General features: G+C 33.0%; 1 protein-coding gene across 1 annotated transcript in view; it reads left to right on the forward strand.

The window, feature by feature from the left end:
* Positions 1 to 9,862: 9,862 nt before the first annotated feature.
* LOC135130624 (basement membrane-specific heparan sulfate proteoglycan core protein-like) overlaps positions 9,863 to 23,077 on the forward strand; it is a 323,417-nt gene continuing 310,202 nt past the window's right edge. The window contains exon 1 of the mRNA XM_064058025.1: positions 9,863 to 10,198. Coding sequence (XP_063914095.1) covers positions 10,091 to 10,198 — 108 coding nt within the window. The 5' untranslated portion in view covers positions 9,863 to 10,090. The remainder of the gene's footprint in view (positions 10,199 to 23,077) is intronic.

A 23,077-nucleotide genomic window follows, 5' to 3' on the forward strand; every position in this document is an offset into this window, starting at 1 on the left:
CTGTATAATGTGATACAATCGTCAACTACACGTAGTCTCTTTCACCATTTTTTCCATGTTTTTCTCTTTTAAGATGATACCAATTCCTTCGTCCCACGTCTTCCTAAATATATTTCTTGTACCTATCTTATAGGCTGCCCACACTTTTTTGGTTGTCTATCATTCATTTCTAATTTTGTTCATTAACTTTACGTTTGCAACTCTTCTTAAATATTTACTTCATGGTCCATTTCTTAATGCATAGTATAATCGGTCGGTTATAATTATTATCCATCATACTTTTTCGTTCGATCTATTACCGTCCAGTAGCGGCTCGTGACCTTTTGAAATGGGGGGACACAATTTGATGGATGAGTTAAATATGACGATATAAAACAGGTTGTTATTACCAATTAGTAGACGAAATTATGTGACGGAAATAAATACAAAAATTGGCCTAAAGAGTTTAAACAGTACTTCCCTCGCTGTCGCGAACGTGACGACTGCAAGCCTATTATGTCTTTTTTGTATTACATTTTTGTAATTCTTGATTTAACCAATAAAATTAATTGACTCAGTCATTAATTTTTTTCAGACACCCTGTATAAGCAAATCTAAAAAATATTAATGCAGTGATAAATCACATGTATAGACTCATCATTCATTACACATTTAAGCATTTTTTCAGCAAAATTTTGCGGTGGCGTCATCAAATTTTTAGGGGGGATGAGCAAATACATTTCGATCAAAATTTTACCATGCTTATGATAAATTTGAAACATCTCCAAGATTTCAAAGCATTCGGTTTTGTAGTTCCTGATTAAATCAATAAAATAAATTCACGCATTCATTAATTTTTTTTTCACCCTGTATATGCAAATCCAAAAAATATTAACCGAATGATAAATCACAAGTACAGACTCATCATATTTTGTACATTTTAGATAGGATTTATTCGGCAAACTTTTGAGCTGACGTCATCAATTTTTTGGAGGGGATATGTTTTGATTAAAAATTTATCGCGCTTGTCGTAACTGTAAACCATCTGCAAGATTTCAAAGCATTCGGTACGTACCTTTCAATAACACCCTGTAGCTTAATTAAATTATCTTTTATTTTCTATTTATGTGTATGTATGTCTACCTTCTGTCTGTGCTTCTAATAGTATGTTAAAGAACGAGTTTCATAAGGCAAATATTGAGGCACGAATCCAAGTTTATAGAACGAGCGGCGAAGCCGCGAGTTATATAAAGGATGAGTGCCTCAATGGCCTTATGAACGAGTTATTTATACTATTTTTTCTACCGCACACGTTTTTTCCCAAAATTTAATTGAAATTTCCATTTTTTTTAATCTGGGGACTTTCGTCGTGGTTGGTGATGGGTTGGTCTGACACTAACCACGAAATATTTGAGGTTCGAATTTTCACAACAACAACTGTAATTCGAATCAATTCGAGTTTTTGTAATTTAAAATTGGTTAAAATGTCTTGCGAAGAAGTTACGCGTCCGGAAACATGGAAAATTTTAAGTTTACATTTGCCACTGACATTCACCTGACATTTCTCGTCATGGCTACCAATCTTACCGATGTAAATTACACCAGATCTATTAAAGAACGCCTTTCCGCTATTAACGAACTGCTGTGACGCCATTTGCGTGCGTTAATAGCTCTATTAGAAAACCAAAAATCGTGGGCGGTAGAAAAACATATTTTTATGTTATATTTTCAAAAATAAAGAATAACTCAAGAATATTTGTCTCCATTGATATGTAGCTTGCCCATTCACCGCTCCTTAGTACAATGTCATCGAACAAGTCCGACAGACTGGTTACATCTCGCAGTCAGTGTGTATGACAGTACCTTGTTAAACTTTTATAACCGCCAAATCAACTGGCTAATGTAAACTGCAACAAACAAATTTCAGGTCCATTTATTTACGAAAATACCAGAAAAACCCAAATAGATGTTCAGATGTTCTTAGACTTTCGCCAAACGGAAATCATAAATAAATTTTATTGCCGCCTAATAACCCATTTACGGCGACCTGTAAGAAATGCTGACTACACAATAACAGACCTAACTTCGGATTTACCAATATTTTAAAAAAAGAAGCCGATCAATTTTTTTCAACTGACAAAGTAAAATATACACAAATTTGCATACTTATGCTCAAGCCGACAAAATATGCAGTAATTAATTAACGTTAATCAATTTAAAAAATGATAATACAGATACATGCCGTGTGCAGAAACGTTTTTGGAAAATAAGCATTTTGTATGTACGAGGATGGTCTGAGAAATTCGTGGCCTGTCAATGAAAGAACACATTTATAAATTTGAAACTATTTTTACTTTTCTACATAATCTCCCTGGAGCGTACTACACTGGGACTACCGATGCTCTGATGCGATTATACCTTCCCTACAATGGTTTTCTGGAAGGTCTGCAAAATAAGCCTCTACAGCTTCAATAGCTTCAAAATTAGACCCCAAACGCTGTCCACTTCGGAATTTTTTGAGTTTTGAGAATAAATGAAAGTCCGAGGGAGTCAAATCTGGCGAATTGGGCGCATATTCCAACAAATTGTACTATAAATCTCTCAATTTTCCCATTGCAATAACACTTTTGTGCACAGGTGCATTGTTTTGACGAAAAAAAATTTTTTTTTTGTAAACCTGGTCCTTTTTCCCGAATTTTTTTTATCTAATCTATCTAGTTATTGTTTTACCTTTTTCCAGATAATCAATAAGTAAAATTCCTTTAGCGACCCAAAAAACTGATGCCATAACCCTTCCGGCCTATGGAACGGACTTTGCCTTCTTTAGCGCTGGATAACCAGCTTCTGTGTAATGTTTAGATTGTTGTTTTTATTCTGGCGTAAAATGGTGAACCCAAGTTTCATCCATGGTTACAAATCTTCGCACAAAATCAACTGTATTTATTTTAAAACGATCTAAACTGTGTTCCGAAATTTTCATGCGAATCCGTTTTTGACCCATCGTTAAAAATCGCGGCACCCATCTTGCATAGAGTTTTTTCATATTCTGTTCTTGGTGCAAAATGTGACCTACCCGTTCTTTCGAGATGCCGATAGTCTCAGCTATTTCACGAACTTTTACTCGTCGATCAGATAATACCATATCATGCACTTTTCGAACGATTTCCGATGTTGTCGCAGTTTTTGATTGTCCCTCAGGTGGGTCATCTTCCGTGCTTGTACGGCCACGCTTAAATTCGGCAGCCCATTTCTTAATGGTTGAAAATGAAGATGAAGAGTTCTCATACACCTTTAAAAACTTTGTATGAATTTCGGTCAGTGTTAACCAGCTTTAACAAAAAAACTAATTACGGCCCGATACTCAATTTTCTCCATTTTGCGGAATGTCCGTAACACGTAGGTTTCAAAAATCGATTTGAAGAAAAGTTTTTGAGAGAATCTTTAGCAATTGACAATGTAAGCTCATAATAGATGTGCCTCTTTGGGAAAAAAAAATCAAAGTGATAGATTCATTTTTTATGGCTGAGGCCGAGAATTTCTCAGACCATCCTCGTAAAACAGAAATTTGAAAAGATTGGTTCTTATAATTATTTTTTCTACCGCCCACGTTTTTTGGTTTTCTAATAGAGCTATTAACGCACGCAAATGACGTCACAGCAGTTCGTTAATAGCGGAAAGGCGTTCTTTAATAGATCTGGTGTAATTTAGATCGGTAAGATTGGTAGCCATGACGAGAAATGTTAGGTGAATGTCAGTGGCAAATGTAAACTTAAAATTTCCCATGTTTCCGGACGCGTAACTTCTTCGCAAGACATTTTAACCAATTTTAAATTACAAAAACTTGAATTGATTCGAATTACAGTTGTTGTTGTGAAAATTCGAACCTCAAATATTTCGTGGTTAGTGTCAGACCAACCCATCACCAACCACGACAAAAGTCCCCAGATTAAAAAAAATGCAAATTTCAATTAAATTTTGGGAAAAAACGTGTGCGGTAGAAAAAATAGTATAAATAACTCGTTCATAAGACCATTGAGGCACTCATCCTTTATATAACTCGCGGCTTCGCCGCTCATTCTATAAACTTGGATTCGTGCCTCAATATTTGCCTTATGAAACTCGTTCTTTAATATACTATTAGATCAACCCGTAAATACAAAAGTCATAGAGAATAAAAAACACTGTCTAACTCATTATTTACTCTTTTTGTAACATATTAAGACATTGAAATAAACAGAAGAAAAAAGAATTCAAGATTGGTGTTAAATAGTACTAGTCATGACATGCGTTATCAAATAAAATTCATTACTTTGACATTTTATCGATTGATTAGTTTAAATTGATTAGTCTGATTTTGGGCTTAAAATCAGCTTTAAAACATGCTTTATTTGCAACTACAATCATTACACTAACTTAGATTAAATGTTTAAACACAAGAACAGGTTCAATTTTTTCTACATCAGTACTTTGACACTTGCAGAATTTGTTTACACTATTGATTGTCTTGGAATTCGTAGGTTTGGGCAAATTGCTGCAATTGTTCCTGAAATTTCCAGTACAAATTAGTGACTGTCAATGAATTGTGACATTTTATAGCTAGTACTATTTTATCATTATCACAAATCCCGAATTCTGCTTTTCGTTTTATTTCAGAACCATAAGGTGCTACAAAATAAATAAAAAACGATTTAGATACAGTTTTTTATTCTCCATAATTTTTTTATTTAATATTTTGCTCTAAAATAACTAGGAGATCCAATATTTTCAAGTATTTGTTTTTACATGTTAAACCCGTATGTTCCAAAAAAGATTCTACACCCGGTGTATAGGACTAAAGTATTTATTTGTCATATGAAAAATACGGGACATTCAAATTGTATGCAATAGTCCACTCTCTACTCATTATTACGGTTTGGACTTTTTGTATCCAATTACCATTTTCACAATTTTGTTACTACAGTTTTTAAGTATTTCGTCCATATATGAACTAAAAAGTAATGGATTCTGCGTTCCACCCTGTCGCACTCCTTAATATCTCACAAATTTACTGATTTGGTAGTTTTTAACAAATTTCTATTTCTTTTTTACAATGCTTGTAGTGCTTCGTCCACATCAAATTTTCTTTGGCCATTCGAAACGTACTGCCTAGATATTTTGTAAAGGGCGTTCTTTATATGCAGCACAGTTATATTTATTTTAAGTATTTCATGTTCATGTCTGTTACATTTCGTTTAGAAAATATGGGATTTTGAACGCAATGGTCCCTTTTAAACTATTTAGACTAATTTTGTATTTCCTTTTATTGATTTCTCGAGCGTAAGCTAAGGAAGTATAATAAAAAACTTTCATGTTTTATCGATGTTTCACGACCCCTAGAGAAGGAAAAAATATCTGCCCGGTTTCTGTTTACCGTCTGTCTGTTGTTAGTAGCCCACAACTACAGGACAGATTACTGGCAAATTCTGTAAAACTCACATACTTGTGGTTGATGACTCCGCCATGATTTTTACTTACCGAGCATAAGCTAAGAAAATATTATAATATAGTCCAACAAGCGATTGGTTACTTTTATGATTTCTCGACATTTCATGACCTCTAGAATACGAAAAAATAGGTCTACCGTTTCCGGCTGTCTGTCGTTTGTTGTCTGCCGTCTGTGTCGATTTTTGTTAAACAGATAATCTCAGAAACTACTGACCGATTCTTGTCAAATTTTGTATGTATATTATCTTATATGGTAAAACGCTAACCCTAGTTTGGCTTGTCATCCCAACCGACAATTTCACGACGTCATCTCAAAAGGTTCTTCATTAAAATTGTTTAAATATTATACAATAATATGCTCTTACACTTGCGGTGTATGATTCTCCTTGGAGATTTTCTCTTACGCATCCAGATAGATATTCGGAAAAAAATCACAATATAACAATTTACAAGCAACGCCTGCCAAGGAGATCTGTGGCGGAGCGGTTAGGCTCTCCACACTTGTACTAGTAAATCTATACTGGTTTTATTTACAGGGTGATTTCGAAATATATACAATAATTTTAACCACGGCATCACGTACCGTAGTAATGTGGGAATATAGAAAAAACAAATTAAAAGTCGAATGGCGCAAAACCCCCGTGCACCACCCTCGATGCGATGCCGCTAATCCACCTTTTAAACAGTAGGTAGAAAAACGTTCGAATAAAAACGATGTAAACACTTTCAGTGTCAATTAAAAATAAAACCGACTTTTTGCTGGTTATCATTCGTCCATTCATGTATTCATTCATCGTTAAAGGTCAATGCCAAAGATCATTAGATGTAGTGTAGTAATGGTGGTCCTGAGAAGGACCGATTTTTGAAAATGCATCATGGTGATCGACTTTTTATTCTGCCGGATGTTTGGTTCTTGTCACAACGATACCACATTGTTTATTAGAACAAAAATAAGAGCAATTTAGAATGCTACAACCTTTTTACAATAAATGCTGAAAATGCTGTCCATGACTAGCAATACAGGCTTTAGCACGTTGCAACACGTTTGCACGGATACGTAAAAAAACTCCGGGAGTTCTACGAACTGTAGCGGTTGTCACTTCCATTCATTGAAGCTCTTCGATAGTTTCTGGACACTGTTGATTTCCATAAACTAACTGTGTCATGTAATCCCACAGACAAAAATCACACGGATTGAGATTGGGTAAACGGGGAGGCCAAGCTACTGGGCCATTTCTACCGACCCACTGGTTAGGAAAACTATTCAGTTACTAGCCTAGCAAAATGGGGTCGTGCATAAGGTTCAACTAAGTGGTCATTTACGATACCTGCCTACACATTTATGCAAAATTGTCCTTAAATCGTACTTCTTGACGAGCGTGTGGATTTTCATCGGACCAAATGTGAGTGTTGTGGCTGTTGAAAACAGCATTGCGAGTGAATCCTGCTTCATACACTCCTCGACAACTGATTAACCTCAGCCCCAATTTTCTATATTTTATCATAATTATTGCTGCTTTTTCAAAAATGATTACTTGAGAGCAAACAAAATAAAGTTATTTACAGATATGCAGATTTTTTTTGTTTCTAAATTAAAGATTGAAACGTATGAAAAGTATGGGAGAAATAACCATGGTGGAGTAAAAACAGCGACTACTCCCAGAAAAAGGCGAAACATTTTATGTGGAGCGTCAAATTCTACTCCAACAGCAAGAAAAATAGGACACTCTGTAGGTAGTACAGCAAGTGTAAGGACAATTCAAAGGATAATAGAAGGTTGTCAACATCTAAAACGATGATGCCTAAGAAAGAAACCCAATCTAACAGCACGCCATAAAGCAGCAAGATTAGAGTAAATATATGCTAGAAACCGTATGGACTGGATCGACCAGTGGCAAGAAGTAATTTTTACTGATGAAAAACGGTTTTGTTTGGATGGTCCGGATGGTTTCCAACATTATTTCCATGACATAAGAAAAGAAAAAAAATATTTGTCCCGGCGTCACAACAGAGAAGGAGGAATAATGATATGGGGCGCTGTTTCTTTTAAAGGACCCGTGCATATGGAAATTTTAAATGGAGTGCAAAATGCCCAAAAGTATCGAGATCTTCTTGCCACAGCAAAACCCGTTATTGAAGATGTCATGTAAGGTGGAGAGGGGGTTTTCCAGCAAGACCATGCTGCAATTCATACGGCAAGGCTGGTGCAACAATGGTTTAGAGAAGAAAATATTCAAGTCTTAGAATCGCCAAGCAATTCTCCAGACTTGAATATCATTGAAAATTTGTGGGGTTGATTATCAAGAAATATTTATGAGGGAGGACGACAATATCAGAACACTGAAGCATTAGTAAATGCAATCAGAGCAGCTTGGGCCAATATGCCAATATCCCACAAAGTTTCTTAAATTCCTTATATCGTTCACTTCCAAATCGCATATTTGAAGTCATAAATAAGAATGGGTCCCATACTCATTATTATTAAATGTAATTTTGTTATTAAATAAAGTTGTTAGTTTATGATTCTTTGATAAACAGCGAAAATTTTACTGGTGAGGTTAATCAGTTGTCGCATTTTTATTAATAATTTTATATAACAAATTTTTTTCTTTAACTAAGAAAACATAAACAAAATTGCAATATGCGTAAATAGCTGTATTTCCAAACGGTAAATACCCTATTTGTTAAAAAATACTGTCGCCATCTGGTTTAATTTAATTTCAAAGAATTTTTTTCTAGACATTGCTACCACTTAGGAACGTGAACTTTACACGTGACAATACATTTTATTGTGAGCTATTCCCAATTTTTTTATTGTAAATATTTGAGAAATAAACCTGTATGAGGACTCACAAAAAAGGAAAATTTCGCATAACCAAATTTTATAATTTTTCAAAGCAGGATTTGTTGTACCGTACTTCAGGAACGATGGAAGTTCTGCCTAATAACATGATAAGATGATTTTTTTTAATATTCTTAATATTGTGGGGCAAATAAAATTGCTTCCAAGATTTATAATGATATTTGGTATTAAACAAAGAGTACACGTCTCAAAGAAGTGCATTTTGAAATACATAATTGAAAATACAACTAACAACACCGTCCTATTAAATCTGAAATTTGACATATGGGGAAAACAAAGATAGACTAATTTATATCCAACTGCAGATTTTGGAAGGGTTTTGATACCACCGTGGTTTTGACGTTTCAAAACGTTTTAAAGAGAGATAGTAAACTCAAATTCTACAAACGTTAATACAGCGTGTTATTGAAAGGTACGTACAAAATAAAATCGACAATTGGTCTCGAGGTATGGGTGGCAAAAGTTAAAAAAAGTTCAGGTAAAAGTGTTCTGCTTTTAGAGATAAAAATTATTACAATTTATGTACAAATTTGTTGTTCGCCTCTGATAAAAAGATCATCTCTCGTTTCTATGGCAACATTTAGTCTTGACAAAAGTTTTGTTGTTACAGTTGCTAGGATTTACTAAAATAAATTAATTTTACCTATTTATCCTTCAGTAGCGTCTAAAAAGGTTGGATAAAGGTTAATTTTCCCCTTATAATTTTGATAACACAAAATAAGATTTTCAGACTTCTTAGGCTTCGCAAAGGACTGTCAATTTTGTTGTACGTACCTTTCAATAACACCCTGTATAATTGACTTCATTTGTTTTTGCTTGCGTGTTCCGTGATGACAAGCTTGACGTTCCCTGAAGTTTTAACGGCATAATATGAAAATCACCACTGGAGTTTTTTTTTTGTTAGAAACTGAAATCAACAAGTGGTGGTTTTTTAAATTTGGCAAAAACTATAACATGAGGTAGAAAATTGTCGCTACCACAGCACTACACTAATAAATATCTCTTATCAACTGCAGAATAAATTGAGGTATTTTTCCATAAATTTGTCTAGTACGTCACCACAATGTTGATAACGACCTTTAGAGTCCTGTTTACTTTTATAGTTTATGTGGATATAGTTTTTCAAATTCTTTCTAATGCAAAATTGTAACAGATGTGTGATACTCATTACTTTACTAGACACACTCACAAATATGCAGTTATGCATGAATCATGCATTTCACGTGTAATTCTAGCTGTAATAATGATTATTAGTTCAAATTCTTGGCTGCTCTATTATAGAATTTTTTTGCCTTGGAGCCATTTTTTTTAAATGCATCTTAAAACTGTTTCCTTGTCCTCACACGAACCTGGACTTCTCTCTGTTGCCGCTGCAAGTGACAGCATCGGGCTACCACTCGTTGTCCTCCGAACAAACCGCAACAGCTTGGCGTGCGAACGCGAATAAGTTGCACAAAGTTTCCATCTCCGTCGCGTATTCTTCGGCAACTCGGAGAGTCGTCGGCCACCGGCTTGGCACTAGCAGACGACGACACAGACGTCGCCTTGCGCATCGCCGACCAATACAGAGCGGTCAGGGCGAGCGGGAAGCAGCAGCACATGTGTTTGCGAGTTTTGAAAGTTCCACCGGCAAGCATTCAGTGTTGTGCGGCTTGTGTGTTCGGACAGCAGACAACAGCATCTTGGTCCAGCCAAGTCCTCTGAACGCGCACAGTGCAATGACTTATTCCAGTTGGTGAGTGTGCCGTACCGATCTGTAACGTCATGGGTGCCTTCAAAGACACCCCCAGACTCCTGTGGTTGTGCATCTTCGCAACTTTCTTCCTTACTGTTCTCGACCATGCGGTGGATCAGGTGTCTGCTGAGTCTAAGGTGGGTTTTCTGCTTACCAGCGATTTGGCCTTCCAGCGGAAATTCGCATAAAATTCCCAGTAATTTTGCTACACGAGCAAATATTACGCTTATTGCACAAAAATGAAAAAAAAAATGAAGCGAGAAGATCATCACCATTTTTATTATTATTCATATTACAAACTTGCCCCATTGATCAATACTAAAAAACTATGATACATTCAAATGTTTAACTTCTTTATTGTACTTAAGATATGTTTTTCTCTGTACGACCACCGCCCCAACATTATTATTATTATTGCGAAGGAATTTTGCAGAGCGATGCCCGCAATTGAGCAATTCGACAAAATGCAGCACTAAACGTGAAGATTTCTGAGTCAACGCGTTGTTGGAACCGTGGACCGCAATTTTATTTGGTTCAATCGCGTTCAATTTAAGTAATTATAGAACATTTGCCGGCTGGCCACGTGCGTCGAATATTTGGCTGCATTTGTCCAGCGATGAGATTTGAATTATGATCTTATTAAGTAAGGCAAGATCTCGGTTATCTGCTAATCCCTTTATCATCGGTGTGTGCTGTATTTTTCGAGGTATTTTTATTTACATTCTGGATTCCAACAAATGTCATTTCGGGCTTGATTGTTCAGGGCACACGTAATTATATACCCACTGGAAGAATAATGAAGCAAATTACGGCAGATCATGCATAAAATATGATCCCTTGTTTTGTAGTTTACAATAGACGTGTTTACAATAGTCGTTTTTGTGGGTCTGAACAAAAAAGTAAAAATCGGGGGTAAAGGTATTTACAAAATGTGGAACGATTTGGAAAGCTGAAGATAAGTTTTTCTGTTTTTTTATGTTCAAAAATGTATTTTCTTAAGATCTGTGCACGCGTTGCATCTGTTTGGTAACTAACTATTTGTAGTTCTTTTGTTTTTTAATATGCAATAAAAACGGTTTTATAAAAAATTTAAAGTTAAAAAATTCTTTCGTGTTGAATATAAAAAAAATGTTAACTAACTTATTATTAATATTCCTTCGTATTTTTTAAAATGCTTTATTTATCATTGTGAAAACCTAGAACATAAGTAAGTATTTCCAGTTGCCAATTTCGCTCCTGAAAAACATTGCCCTGTATTATTGAAAAAGTTTTATTTCAGCAACAAAACTAGATATTGGAATCCTCTAATTCATTTAGACGTTTTTTGCTGTGGCTTCAAACGAGGCAATAAATTTGTCTGTTTTGAGAAGTCAAGACAATAGTGAATGCAACAAATTTTCCAGTAGTTCTCTAAATTTGATCTTTGATTAATATTTATTTATATGTCAAGGCTGAAGGTGCAATTTTGTGGACCAGAGGCTTAGAATATTTAATATAAATTTGAGCTTCGAGCGTCAGCGAGACCTATCTCAAATCTTATGCATGATCGTTTTAATTTGTGTGAAGAATTATAATGTACGTGTTTATCTAGTGCTCGTCAAAAAGTCAATTTTCCGTCTTGGATGACGTATGCATAGCAACTTCTCGACCGGTGAGACAAAAATAAATATATAATGTCCTCTTGTAGATACGTTCTTATCTTGTTAATATAATCATACTAGCAAAACAGGCACACCTAAGGATTTTCCAGTTTTAAAAAGTCATATTATACAGTATAAAAATTAAGAAAAAGATTATCCAGCATTGAAATTTCAAATCGTAAAAGCAATTTACACATTTAAACACCACGTGGATGGAACGATTTTTTTAAATAATAAATTTTAATGTCGTTTGTACATAATCCTATTATTATTTATTACTGCGGTTTGTCATTCCTATTTTAAGCCGCTGTCTATCTACCACAACACAAATGTATTAAAAAGAACACATCAGCTGATGTGGTAATAAATAACCAGTTAGATTCATTGTTATCTTCAAAAAATTCAACCTACTGATTTCCATTATGTAATCTATGCATCGATGTTGCAAACAGCTAAATTAAATTTGGGCGTATTGTCCAAAGCTAATGATGATAATATGATTTTAAGTAGTTACCAAATGTTAAAAATTGAAAAAGTCACTAAAAGTAAATTTGGATAACGCAAAATATGATTGAAAAAACTCCTCTAGTAGGCCGTGTATTTTATTGAAATAATGATGTTGGTAATGCAGCTATTTCACCCTTTGTTTGACAGTTTATTTCACAGTAACTGTCAACGTGAAGAAGCACGTCATTATTTTAAAAGTAGATTGCAAAGCCTACTAGAGGAATTTTTTTCCACCACTTTGCTATTTGGAGATAAAATTTTCAGTAAAAAGAAAAACAAAAATAAAACAAAAGCAACATAGTATTAAGTAAATAAATAATTAAGATTATAATTAATATATTTCCCTATCAGAATATTGATAACAATTTTAAAAATAAATATGAAACAAACAGCCCTAAGAAATGCTGTAGAGTCAAACTCCAGGAATTGAAGTTTGTATAAATAGCTTTACACTTTATAAACGTCTTTTGGATAGTTTTAATTTAAATTTGTCATTCTAAATCAGAAAAAATGCAGATTCGCTGCTTTCTTTGAAGTTGCACAGTAAAACAGTAAAAATGGAGGAATAAATAAGTATGAAATAAATCTAAATATTCAGTGCTTGTTAATACCAATTTTGGATGACAAATGCATTCATCTCTGCTACTCAAAAAATAATGTTTGTGTGATTCGTTCGACACTATAAAAATAACTGTTTTATCTAAAATCACTGTTTTTGCACTGAAATATATCTTATGTAAGTATAATAATTGCTTAATCTATACATACGGAAATTTCGAAGAATTTTCTAAGAATTTGGCGTTGTATAGTTCATTACTACCTTGTTTACTAATAATACGTTCTCACTTATTCTAGTTTCCAGAGGAGTAAAAATATGCGTGTTGTTGGAGTTTGACATTAATAGGATTATTTTATAAATAAGCAGTAGTTTTAACATTCAGCTTGTCTTTTTTATGTAGACCAGGAATAAAACTTCCTTATTCTCTACTTTTTTAATATAGAAAAATTCGAAAATTGGACAAGTATTCTTACAACAGTTATAAAGTGCTACCACTGTTATTTTACATTTCTGCAAAAGAATAAATCAAGTTATTACTCCAGTGTACCTTATGTAAGTACATCATTGAAAATTAGTAAAATACATTTTTTACCGTAAACAGTCATCGGTTACATTTTTTTGTTGTGGTTTAAAAATTCATGACATGCATGTGCCGGATCCTCCCCGAAAACAATTTATTTTTCTGTATTTTGTTTTTTCATTCAGTACTAGATCGATTAAATTTTACAAGTGAGTGAAGTTTGCAATGGTTTAATTGCCAGCACACCCCTATCATTATCCACTTCTTCCATTCTACCTCTCCACTTCCACAATTTGAAGCTTTTTACTTGTGCAAAATAAGATAATCCTTTTAGCCAAACACAACAGACTACGCGTCTGTTCATTTTTTAACTGAGATATTAACAAATATGCAAAATTTCCGGAAGATTGGCAAATATTCAAAGCGTGGATTAAGTTTACGATTAGAGAATATATTTGTCCAAGCATAATCTAATTTTAATCAGAATGGGTTTAGTCAACTTTCTTTTGGTGGGATAATGGATTCTTTGATGAACTCGTTAGTTTAAAGAGCCCTTGTAATAATTTAAAAAATTTAAATGGTTGAAATTTTATTGTGGGCTTAGTCGATCGATCGATCTTAATAATCGACCGATAAGGTAATGGTACATGATGGTCGTTTTGATTGATGTTTAAGTGACCCTAAATTTTGAGTCAGACAGACATCGATCAATTAAATTTAAAATTAATTTGGAAATGGTGAACAATAGTTTAAATTATTTCATGGCTTTGTGAATGATTTATGAGAAATTGAGCCATGTAAAATTTGTTTAAGCAAATTGAGAAATTGTGTTTTTAAAACATATAAATCTCAAATTTAATTGCACCGGCAATTAAATTTTTGCACTCGATACTGCAGGCTCTATTTATAAAGGAGTTTTATGCAATTTTTATGCGTTAATTTTTGTACTATTTTGTTTAGACACTGATGCAAGAAACGTTTAAATTAGTTACGACTACTTTTCATACGTAAAACAAATGATGATTTTTTTTTATTTTCAATGTTTGGTGTTGTTTTAAGTTTTGAATGTGTTTACAAAGGAATGATAAGACACAAGTTATATTTTGAACACCTTTATTACTTATTAATTTGTGGAAAAGTTATAAAAATTTTAGTTGTCACAGTGACAACACAATATGAAATTGACCCTGAAAGGTAAGGGGACAATAATTTGATCGTTCTGAACGTACCACAGGATAGTCCTTGCTTTTGTGCCTTTTGTGGATTATATGAATTTTCCGGTTTATTTTACCAGCAATCTGGCCCTTGATTCCATTGGTTCAATAGTAACATTTAGTCTCGCACATCACGTATCGGAACTGTCATGTTAAGCAAAGGCGGATAGTTGTTTCCAACTAACGAATTGACTTGGGAAAACTCTCCATAAGTAAATTCATAAATTGGGGGGTTGTGCGGCAAGCTGAAGAGCGTTAGTGTATCGAATTACATAGGAAGCAAATTCACAACTTTGATGTAATTAAATCGGAGCTTCCCATTCTCATAATTTGAAAGTTCGCTCTGTGAACTTTGAGCTATGCATAGATTTTTTTTCTAGTAATGTAATGGACAGTTGCATTAATATTAGTCGAGTTTAGAGCTCGTCATGACTACTATCTGATAAACTTACTAGTGAACCGATACAGCTAGAATGCTTAACTAAAATTTTAATTGACTCGGACATTCCCTTAAGTTTCGGAATTTCCTAACGTCATGGGCGGATGAAATGATCAAGCTCCGACCTATTTTTGGTCGACATGGTAATTGAAATTTTTTAAATCTTATTGCAAGAATAATACACAGAACTATGTTTAGATTGGACCTAATAAAATTTTAATTACATTGTTGACCATAAAACAGTTTCGTAACGATGTAAATATGAGTTTATAATGTTGAGACGAGGATCAATGATTTTTATTTTAGTATTTCCAGTCTGTATATATGCGTCATTTTTTCCTATACCCACCTGTAATTACTAAATATCAAATTTATAAAGCATACAAAGTGCAATTACATCGACTTTATTATAAATTTATATAAACCTGTTTGTTAAACTCAAAATTATACTATACGCTGGCTTCATTTACAACTTTTTTTATTTTCATAGGTTACGTCACTCAAGGTAAACAAATATTTAATCTGGCAACGCGGGTATGGAGACAATTTTAGAAAACTGTAGAGTTGAAAGTACTGTCGATAGAATTCCCATTATTGTGGCAGTTGTTCGCATTCTGTGTTAATATTTTTATAAATAAATGTTTATAAAATGAGTACCAAAAGCGGAGTGGGTGACTTCTATCAACATTTGTCTGATATGACGATGACTAACGAGTGTTCTTGACAGACATCCTGAAACGAACGTGTTCTCCTTTCTTGATTTTGTCAACACCAAGTCCCGTTTTAGCAGGTTATCACCAAAAACTAAACGAATTGAATAAATTTTGAAGCAGGAATTTTGATGTTCTTCGGAGCCTGCAGTTAGCTTTGAAATGCTGTTTGTGGCTGTTATCTCGCCGGTTATATGATAGGAAAATAAATGAGAGGATGCTTTTTCTCTTTGTTCTTTCAAATCTCTGCAAACCATTATATTTGTTATTACACACATTTGTAACTATAGGTACTTTGGTAATACAGTGAAAGATGCAAATACAAAAGTGAAAAGTAACGTTACTAGAAAAAAATTATTTAGCTACGAATTTAAAATCGTAATAGCCTTACGCACGAGACAGACAGTGTACACATGAAATTGTGGTTTTGTTAAAATCTTAGTCTGTTTTTTCTAATTTTTTAATAGTTTTATAACGTTATAATATAAGTAAACTTAGTTTTTCGTACATTTTTAAATACGCAGTACAAAAAAATAAGATCGCCATGTTATTATAGTATAAGTGACGAGTTTTATAAGTGTCGCTTTAGGCACTTGTTGATTTAGACACGACTGAAGCGAGTGTTTAAACAGCGAGCGTCTAGAGTGTTTTATAAACGTGTTACATACTACGTTTTTTTTACGACTTCAGATTAAAATAATCGAAATTTTGAAATTTATTATCGTACAAAAAATAAATAACATGAATATTACAAAGTCCATCCCCCATGTCAAATAATTTTTTAGACTTTTATTATAATTTTTTTATTGTAATTATTAATTAATTTAATAATGTGACCTACATAATTTTAAGGTAAAAAATAATAAAGAAAACATCAAATTTGTATATAACATCAAACAGAGAACTCGGAATTCGAATAATACGAAGGGAAATTAACTTTGGATTTTGCTTCTTTAAATTATTTGTTTATTTAAATCTGCAAATTTATTGTACAGGATCTTTATTGAAATCAGTGGTTGTAGACACGACGTTAACTTGTAATGTTAAATATTTAAAAGAATTGAACTGAAAATCCTCCCGCATAACTTCATTTTGTATAAAATTTTTTGTAAGTCTGGAAATCACAAACAGTAAGGTCAATTTACACGAGCAAAATAAAATTTATTTTAACACCAGTTTATCAAAAAGTGTAATTAATTGTCTGCATGATTTTATTTTTCATTTTTTTTTCAAATATCTTATAACATATATTTATACTTTACGATATTTGACACACTATTACATTGCACCCATTGCAAAGAAAAATTACCTTGAACTGGAAACGTAATAATTGTCTGGTATAAGGCTTTCAAATTGTGTTTATATTTTCCATAAAACTCTTAGTTCTTATCGTGTCAGTCAGATAAGTAATACTGCCCACAGTGTTTGAGGGTCTAGAGATATAGTACACAATTTAACAGATAAATATTAATTATGTTAACTTTGATGTAATGTATGAGTAACAACCAGTTCTCGTAAGGCTTTATTAATCTGAATGTTAAGTGGCGGAAATTTCGCATGAAAATTAATTTATTATGAAATGTTTAATCCGTTTGGAAAGATAAGAACTTTTGTTTTGTAACTGTATAACAGTTTATACTATCGCATCATTATTGTGTCTAACTTTATCATTAATTTTGATACATACACCATGAAATCTGAATCAGCTGTGTTTATGGAGGTCTGAATTTGCAGAAATGCCACACAAGATAACTATACTACATAAGGTGTATATTTTTAGTTTCTTATATTTAACTATATTTTACATTTTGTATATACTGGTAGAAATAGTGGTCTAGGAAAAAAAAAATGTCTTCACTGCATTTTGCTTACAACGATTTCCTTGTTAAATGCTGGAATGGAATTTTAAAGGTGTCGACAAGTGAAACACAGAGTCTAATAGAACATTGGCAGCAGATTTCATAATTCTGCTGCGTATTGAACTGTCTTGTAATGTTTCTTTACAAAAAATTTTATTTTGAATTTTTTGCACTTCAGAACTAAGTGCAAGTTGCAGACCATAAGATTTAACCTATGTCGTTATGGGAACGCAGCGTCTTACTACGTTCGAATAAAAGCGTAAGAGTAAATGCGAACATCTTTTTCATGTTTTGCTGTCTGAATGTAAATTTGATTTAAGCCAAATAAATTGGAACATTTTGGAACTTGAAAGCGATTACATTTTTAACACGGCGTGAAAGTACCATGTGACCGACTCTACGCCAATCAGACGTCACTAAACGCCTCGTTAAGTGCGTGATTGACTTAAACTCAGTTAAAATATTGTATAAACTTGCCCCTACTATTAAAATTTTTACAAATATGTAAATTTTTATATTTTTTGTTTTCTCTTTGGGGTAAGTTTATCGTTATCATGTTTTTTAAATCTAAATCACCTGTTATTTAGCTCTGAAGGTGATAACAGTGGCAGCCGAAACTTGTTAGTCAACTTTTTTATTAAAAACGTATTGTTAATGTGGCGTCGACCTAAGGTATTCAAAACTTCCATGGCCATGTTGAGAAAAAAGTCGAAACTTTTAGATTTAAAAGGATTAAAGTTTTCGTTCAGTAGCCTGATTAGAATTTAATTTTCGGGCCGCTGTTTGTCATTTTCAGTGAGATTTTTGATAAAAGCACAAAAATAAATCGTAGTAGAAGCCGTCTGTGGACTAGCACCTAAAATTCGTCACATATTTTATTTAAACTAGATTTTTATGAAAAATCGTTATTGTGTTAAATTTGTATTCAGGTAGCTTATCATCAGGACACAGCACCTGTTGAAGAATAAAACTTGTTACAAACTTAAAATATCAACTAATCTTCGGATTTTTTAAATGTCAGCGCTTAATAACAAACTGCAATTTCGTGTACTCTTTTAATTTGTGGAGAATTATTGTACTAATGAATTGTTTAAATTTACGTCTCGTTTCTGACCTTCGTGTATTGTATGTCCAGACCACTAGAACGGTAATAGGACAAAACAAGCTTAGCTTACTGATATTATCTTCATGAATAAGTGGCAAATATTTATTTTTTTAGTAAACGAATCAATTGTGCGATCTTTTCAAAACTCATCTCAAGCGCTCCGAGCCATAATGAGGATTCAAAATTGAACGAGCCACTTGACTTCTGTCTGTTTATTTAACGTAATTATAAATAAAGTCGTTTTACCTGGACCTCTCCTACGGCCAACAATTAGATCTCGGATTTCCAAGCGCCTAAACTAAAAATAAAAACCTTCAGTGAGTGGGCGTTCATTGTGCAGGATGCCAGCCCGCAAGACTTGTACGTACGCTCCTTGCTGTCGACTTTCCAATAAATCAGAAACGTCTGCATCAACTTTACACAATTGTCTCCAAAGAGACTCTTAGTGCTTCAAACTTACAGATCGTACCTCTCTGTATACCCTGTATGTATAGTAACTATATCCGAGGCTTACTTTAAAGCACCTCCAGGGAAATCTCATCTGTTGCTTATTGAAAGCGAAGCATCAAACTGATAAATTCATGCGAATATAGTTACAAAAAAACCGTATCTTCGTGATGTTTTCAGACAAACTGTTATTATTCAGGCAAATGCATTTAGCTGGATTGCTCTAATAGGTCTAGTGGTCCAGGTTGTATCTTAATTTAACTGTGAATGATAAATGAAAGAATCAAATCCCTTTTTTGATCGATAATAATTAATTGTGAAATATTTTTAAATCAAAATTCCTGCATGAAATGCTGTTGCTATAGAGATTATCTGGCTTTCGTTTCATTATACTGGTTTGCGGATATTCTTTATGAGTTGGTTGGTTCATTTTTTCCTTGGCTACTCCGGACGAAGACCCACCCAAGACGATTGCAATCTGCAGGTGAGACTAGCGGGCTTGATTTGTAATACCTTGACAATGACTCCTTTGCAGATTTGCAATTTAATACGGAGCTTAGGAAGGATTTTGTTATAGATAGTCACTGTTGAATTGATTTATAAAAAAGGTTTATTGTACGTAACATAATCAAATCATCAGCACACTCAATGAGCACGTATAATACGCAGAAAAAATATTATTTCGCCATTAAAAATTATACCTTTTTGTGCTGGACATAAAACAGCAGCTATACTTCACCAACATTAAACCGATAAAATATATTACATTTTTTTTATTAGAAAACTTCACAACAGTCACATAATAGGGTTTTTTATCAAGAACTCAAAACATTACGCAAATTTACTTATTCAAACACAATAAAAATTTTTTTCACACTTTTGTGTGAGTTGAAATTTACAGGTTTGTTTGTTTGTTTTCGATCGCAAAAAATGTACGGAAAGATGGGGCAAGATGGAGTACCGAAGGCCATACTTATTGAAAACAAAATTGATGTGCAAAATTGTAATGATGCTCTAAATGCAAGATACAATTATTTTTTCTTAAACATATTTGTTATAAAGATATCCTGCATCTCGTGAAATGTTTGTCATCAGAAGGCCACAGATAAAAACGCAGAATAGCATAGTTAGTAAGTATAAATCAAAATTAAGTCAACCGGTGGCATTTTGGATTAATTGCTCAAGATAATCTAGTTATATATTGGCGTCAAGCAGAAGAAGTATAAACTGTGCTGAAGGAGCACATTGTCATAAAATTCCCGAATGCATAAAGAAATTATTTATTCAAATGCGTCGTCACATGATTGCTTGGTTTTAAAATTTTTTGGCAGTTCCGCAAATAACAAATGGGGCCTCTATCCACAAAACAACAATTGAATACCACAATTTTTGTTCAATGACATGGATAAAAACTCTTTAAACGCTGATAGTGATAATTTAAAAAAAGAAGTTTATGAAATTTCACGAATGTTCTGAAAAATATCACTGAAAAAAATTTACATTACATTTTAGTGGATCTGATATTTAAGTCGTCTGTTCAATAATATCTGAATAATAGATAGTTCACATTACTAATCATGAAATCGCAATTTCAAATGACAGTTACAAGATACAAGTTCCCTCTGCTTTGAGCTCTAAACGTCCCTAATGTTAATGTTGTTCTATTAATTTTTCTCACGATTTTATTGTATTTTAGGTAGTTAGGAACAAACGTTGACCTGAGCAGCACATATTTTTTCTTAGCCTTTCTCAACCATATTTTCTTTGTAAGCGTCTGTGAAGAAGTTATTAATTTAAAAATTCTTTAGCTTCTAAAATAGCATATTGATCAGGATTAATTTTTCAAACAGTTTTTTGACATGGCGAGTTTTTGATTAAATTCGACATACATATATAATTTAGAAGTACTTATAACATCCCATATTTTCTCTTGTATAATTGACATAATAATTCATGTAATGGTATAAACAATTCGAAAAACTATCACCTCAGTATGGACTTTTCGATAAAGATGATTCATTTTTGCGTTCCGAGCCTAAGCTAAGGAAGTATTGTAACAGGGTTCATCGGGGAATGGGTACTTTTATGTTTTCTCGACGTCTCATGAACCCTAGAGTATGACAAAGACAGATAATCCTCATGACACTGGATCGAATGTTTGTCAAAGTTTATATGTGATTTAAGAATATTGTCTAAATGGTAAAATGCAAATCAAAACTTTTCTAATCATCTCCACCAACAATTCGATAACATTCCCATATTATTTTATCATTTTATTATTTTTTTAAAAAGCTGGATTTGAGAAGGGAAATTTTGTCTAAATAACTTTGAACACATTTTTTTGAGCTAAAGTTTCTAAAATTTCAGAAGGAATTTTATTATCTACGTATATACAGTTTAATACTAGTATCACAACCATACTGTTTTGAAAACTTGAGGATAATTAGTCATTTTTGACATAATCGATAAAATATAATTTTTAAAGTGGTTTTGCGAAATATTGCAGGGTGGCAGGTTTTTGACGGTCAGTGTGTAAACAATACTGAAAAATGAGTTAGCGTAAAAAGTGGTATTTTTACGAAAATATACTGCTACGAACTGGTTAATTTTTCAAAAGTATGCAAAATAAATTGTTCTTAAATTTACTCCACTTGTACTGTACTTCAAAAATTTCATAACATTTTTCTAAATTTAAGATTTTTTTATGTATCGACATAACTAGATCACAAACAGGAAAAGTTTTAAATTTGCGAAAAAATTCCGTATCCAACATTCCTGTCTAATGTGACACATTTCAACATCGACAGGACTGGAGAAACAAGTCTTAAGTGTCTTAGTATGTTCCGAATTATCAATGGCACCAAAGTGTAGATCACGAAATGTCTGAGGAATGCCGTTTGCTATAGTGTTTTGCGGCTGTGAAGAAGTCTCTTTTTAGTTCGGTATTTTATTTATCGGGTACTAACTTAAATTTGGGCTCATGAAAGACGTGAGGAAAAATCTGGTGTCTGAGCGTTTTACTAGTTGACATTTGTAAATTAAACCGAATAATTCACCTCATACATACTCACAATAAATTTTGCAACATTGTATAAATTTTAAATATAGACACACACTGCACTGTGTGGAATATTCAATATTCGACAAAGAACACTATTTTAGAAGCTTTGTTCTTAAATTGTGTTGAAGCTTCATTCGCCTGATAGATTTTATCTATCCGCCGAGTATCATTCTACTGCGTAGAGAAAACGATGTAATTGCAAATTCCTCACTCACTAAGTTTGGACTACAAATAAAATTTATTTATTGACTTTGTATTTATGGATATAGAATCTACTTTCCTAGAAGCTAGATTTAAAAGTATTTACATTTAACAGTGGCGGTGATTGTGGTTTACGTTTTAATTAATCTTTACAAGATTAAAAACGGGTTAAAAAACACTTTGTACTCGTTTAATAACTCACCTAATTTCGTTGCTCTTTCAAGAGTTTATAAAGTGATGTTTATAATGTTGGAAAAATGGTAGGTGCCATAAATTTTCTACAGACAAAAGTTTAAACATTACTGTCGTAAAGTTGGGAAAAGAAGGTCATATCTTTTAACACACTGTGCGCAAGGTATGACGGGGTTTTGTTAATTGAACTTTTTTAAATTATAAAACTCATTCCTACGGAAATTTCACAGATTTTACATATTTACTCCAACGATTGCAGATATACCATAACTGTAATCAATAACGTTTTACTTGCTAATGAGAGACACTATTAAAATTAAATGTAGTTATTTTAACCTTACTTTAGCAATGATTATTACATTGTTAAATTTACTAAAATTATCGCAATTCGTATTTTTTGTTCCTTCCAACTTCTAATAAGTTTTCGAGTTGCGACATTTTTGTGTCGATGTGAACTCGACTTCAAATAAAAGTGCTTTTAGCAGATCAACAAAGTTCAGACGGACATCAATCATTATTATTATACTTTGATACAGGACGAGGCAACATTAAGTCAATATAC

The sequence above is a fragment of the Zophobas morio genome, unplaced genomic scaffold (genome assembly GCF_036711695.1).
Source record: "Zophobas morio isolate AGI-343-1 ecotype UQ-CSIRO unplaced genomic scaffold, CSIRO_AGI_Zmor_V1 ptg000017l, whole genome shotgun sequence".
Lineage (NCBI taxonomy): Eukaryota > Metazoa > Arthropoda > Insecta > Coleoptera > Tenebrionidae > Zophobas > Zophobas morio.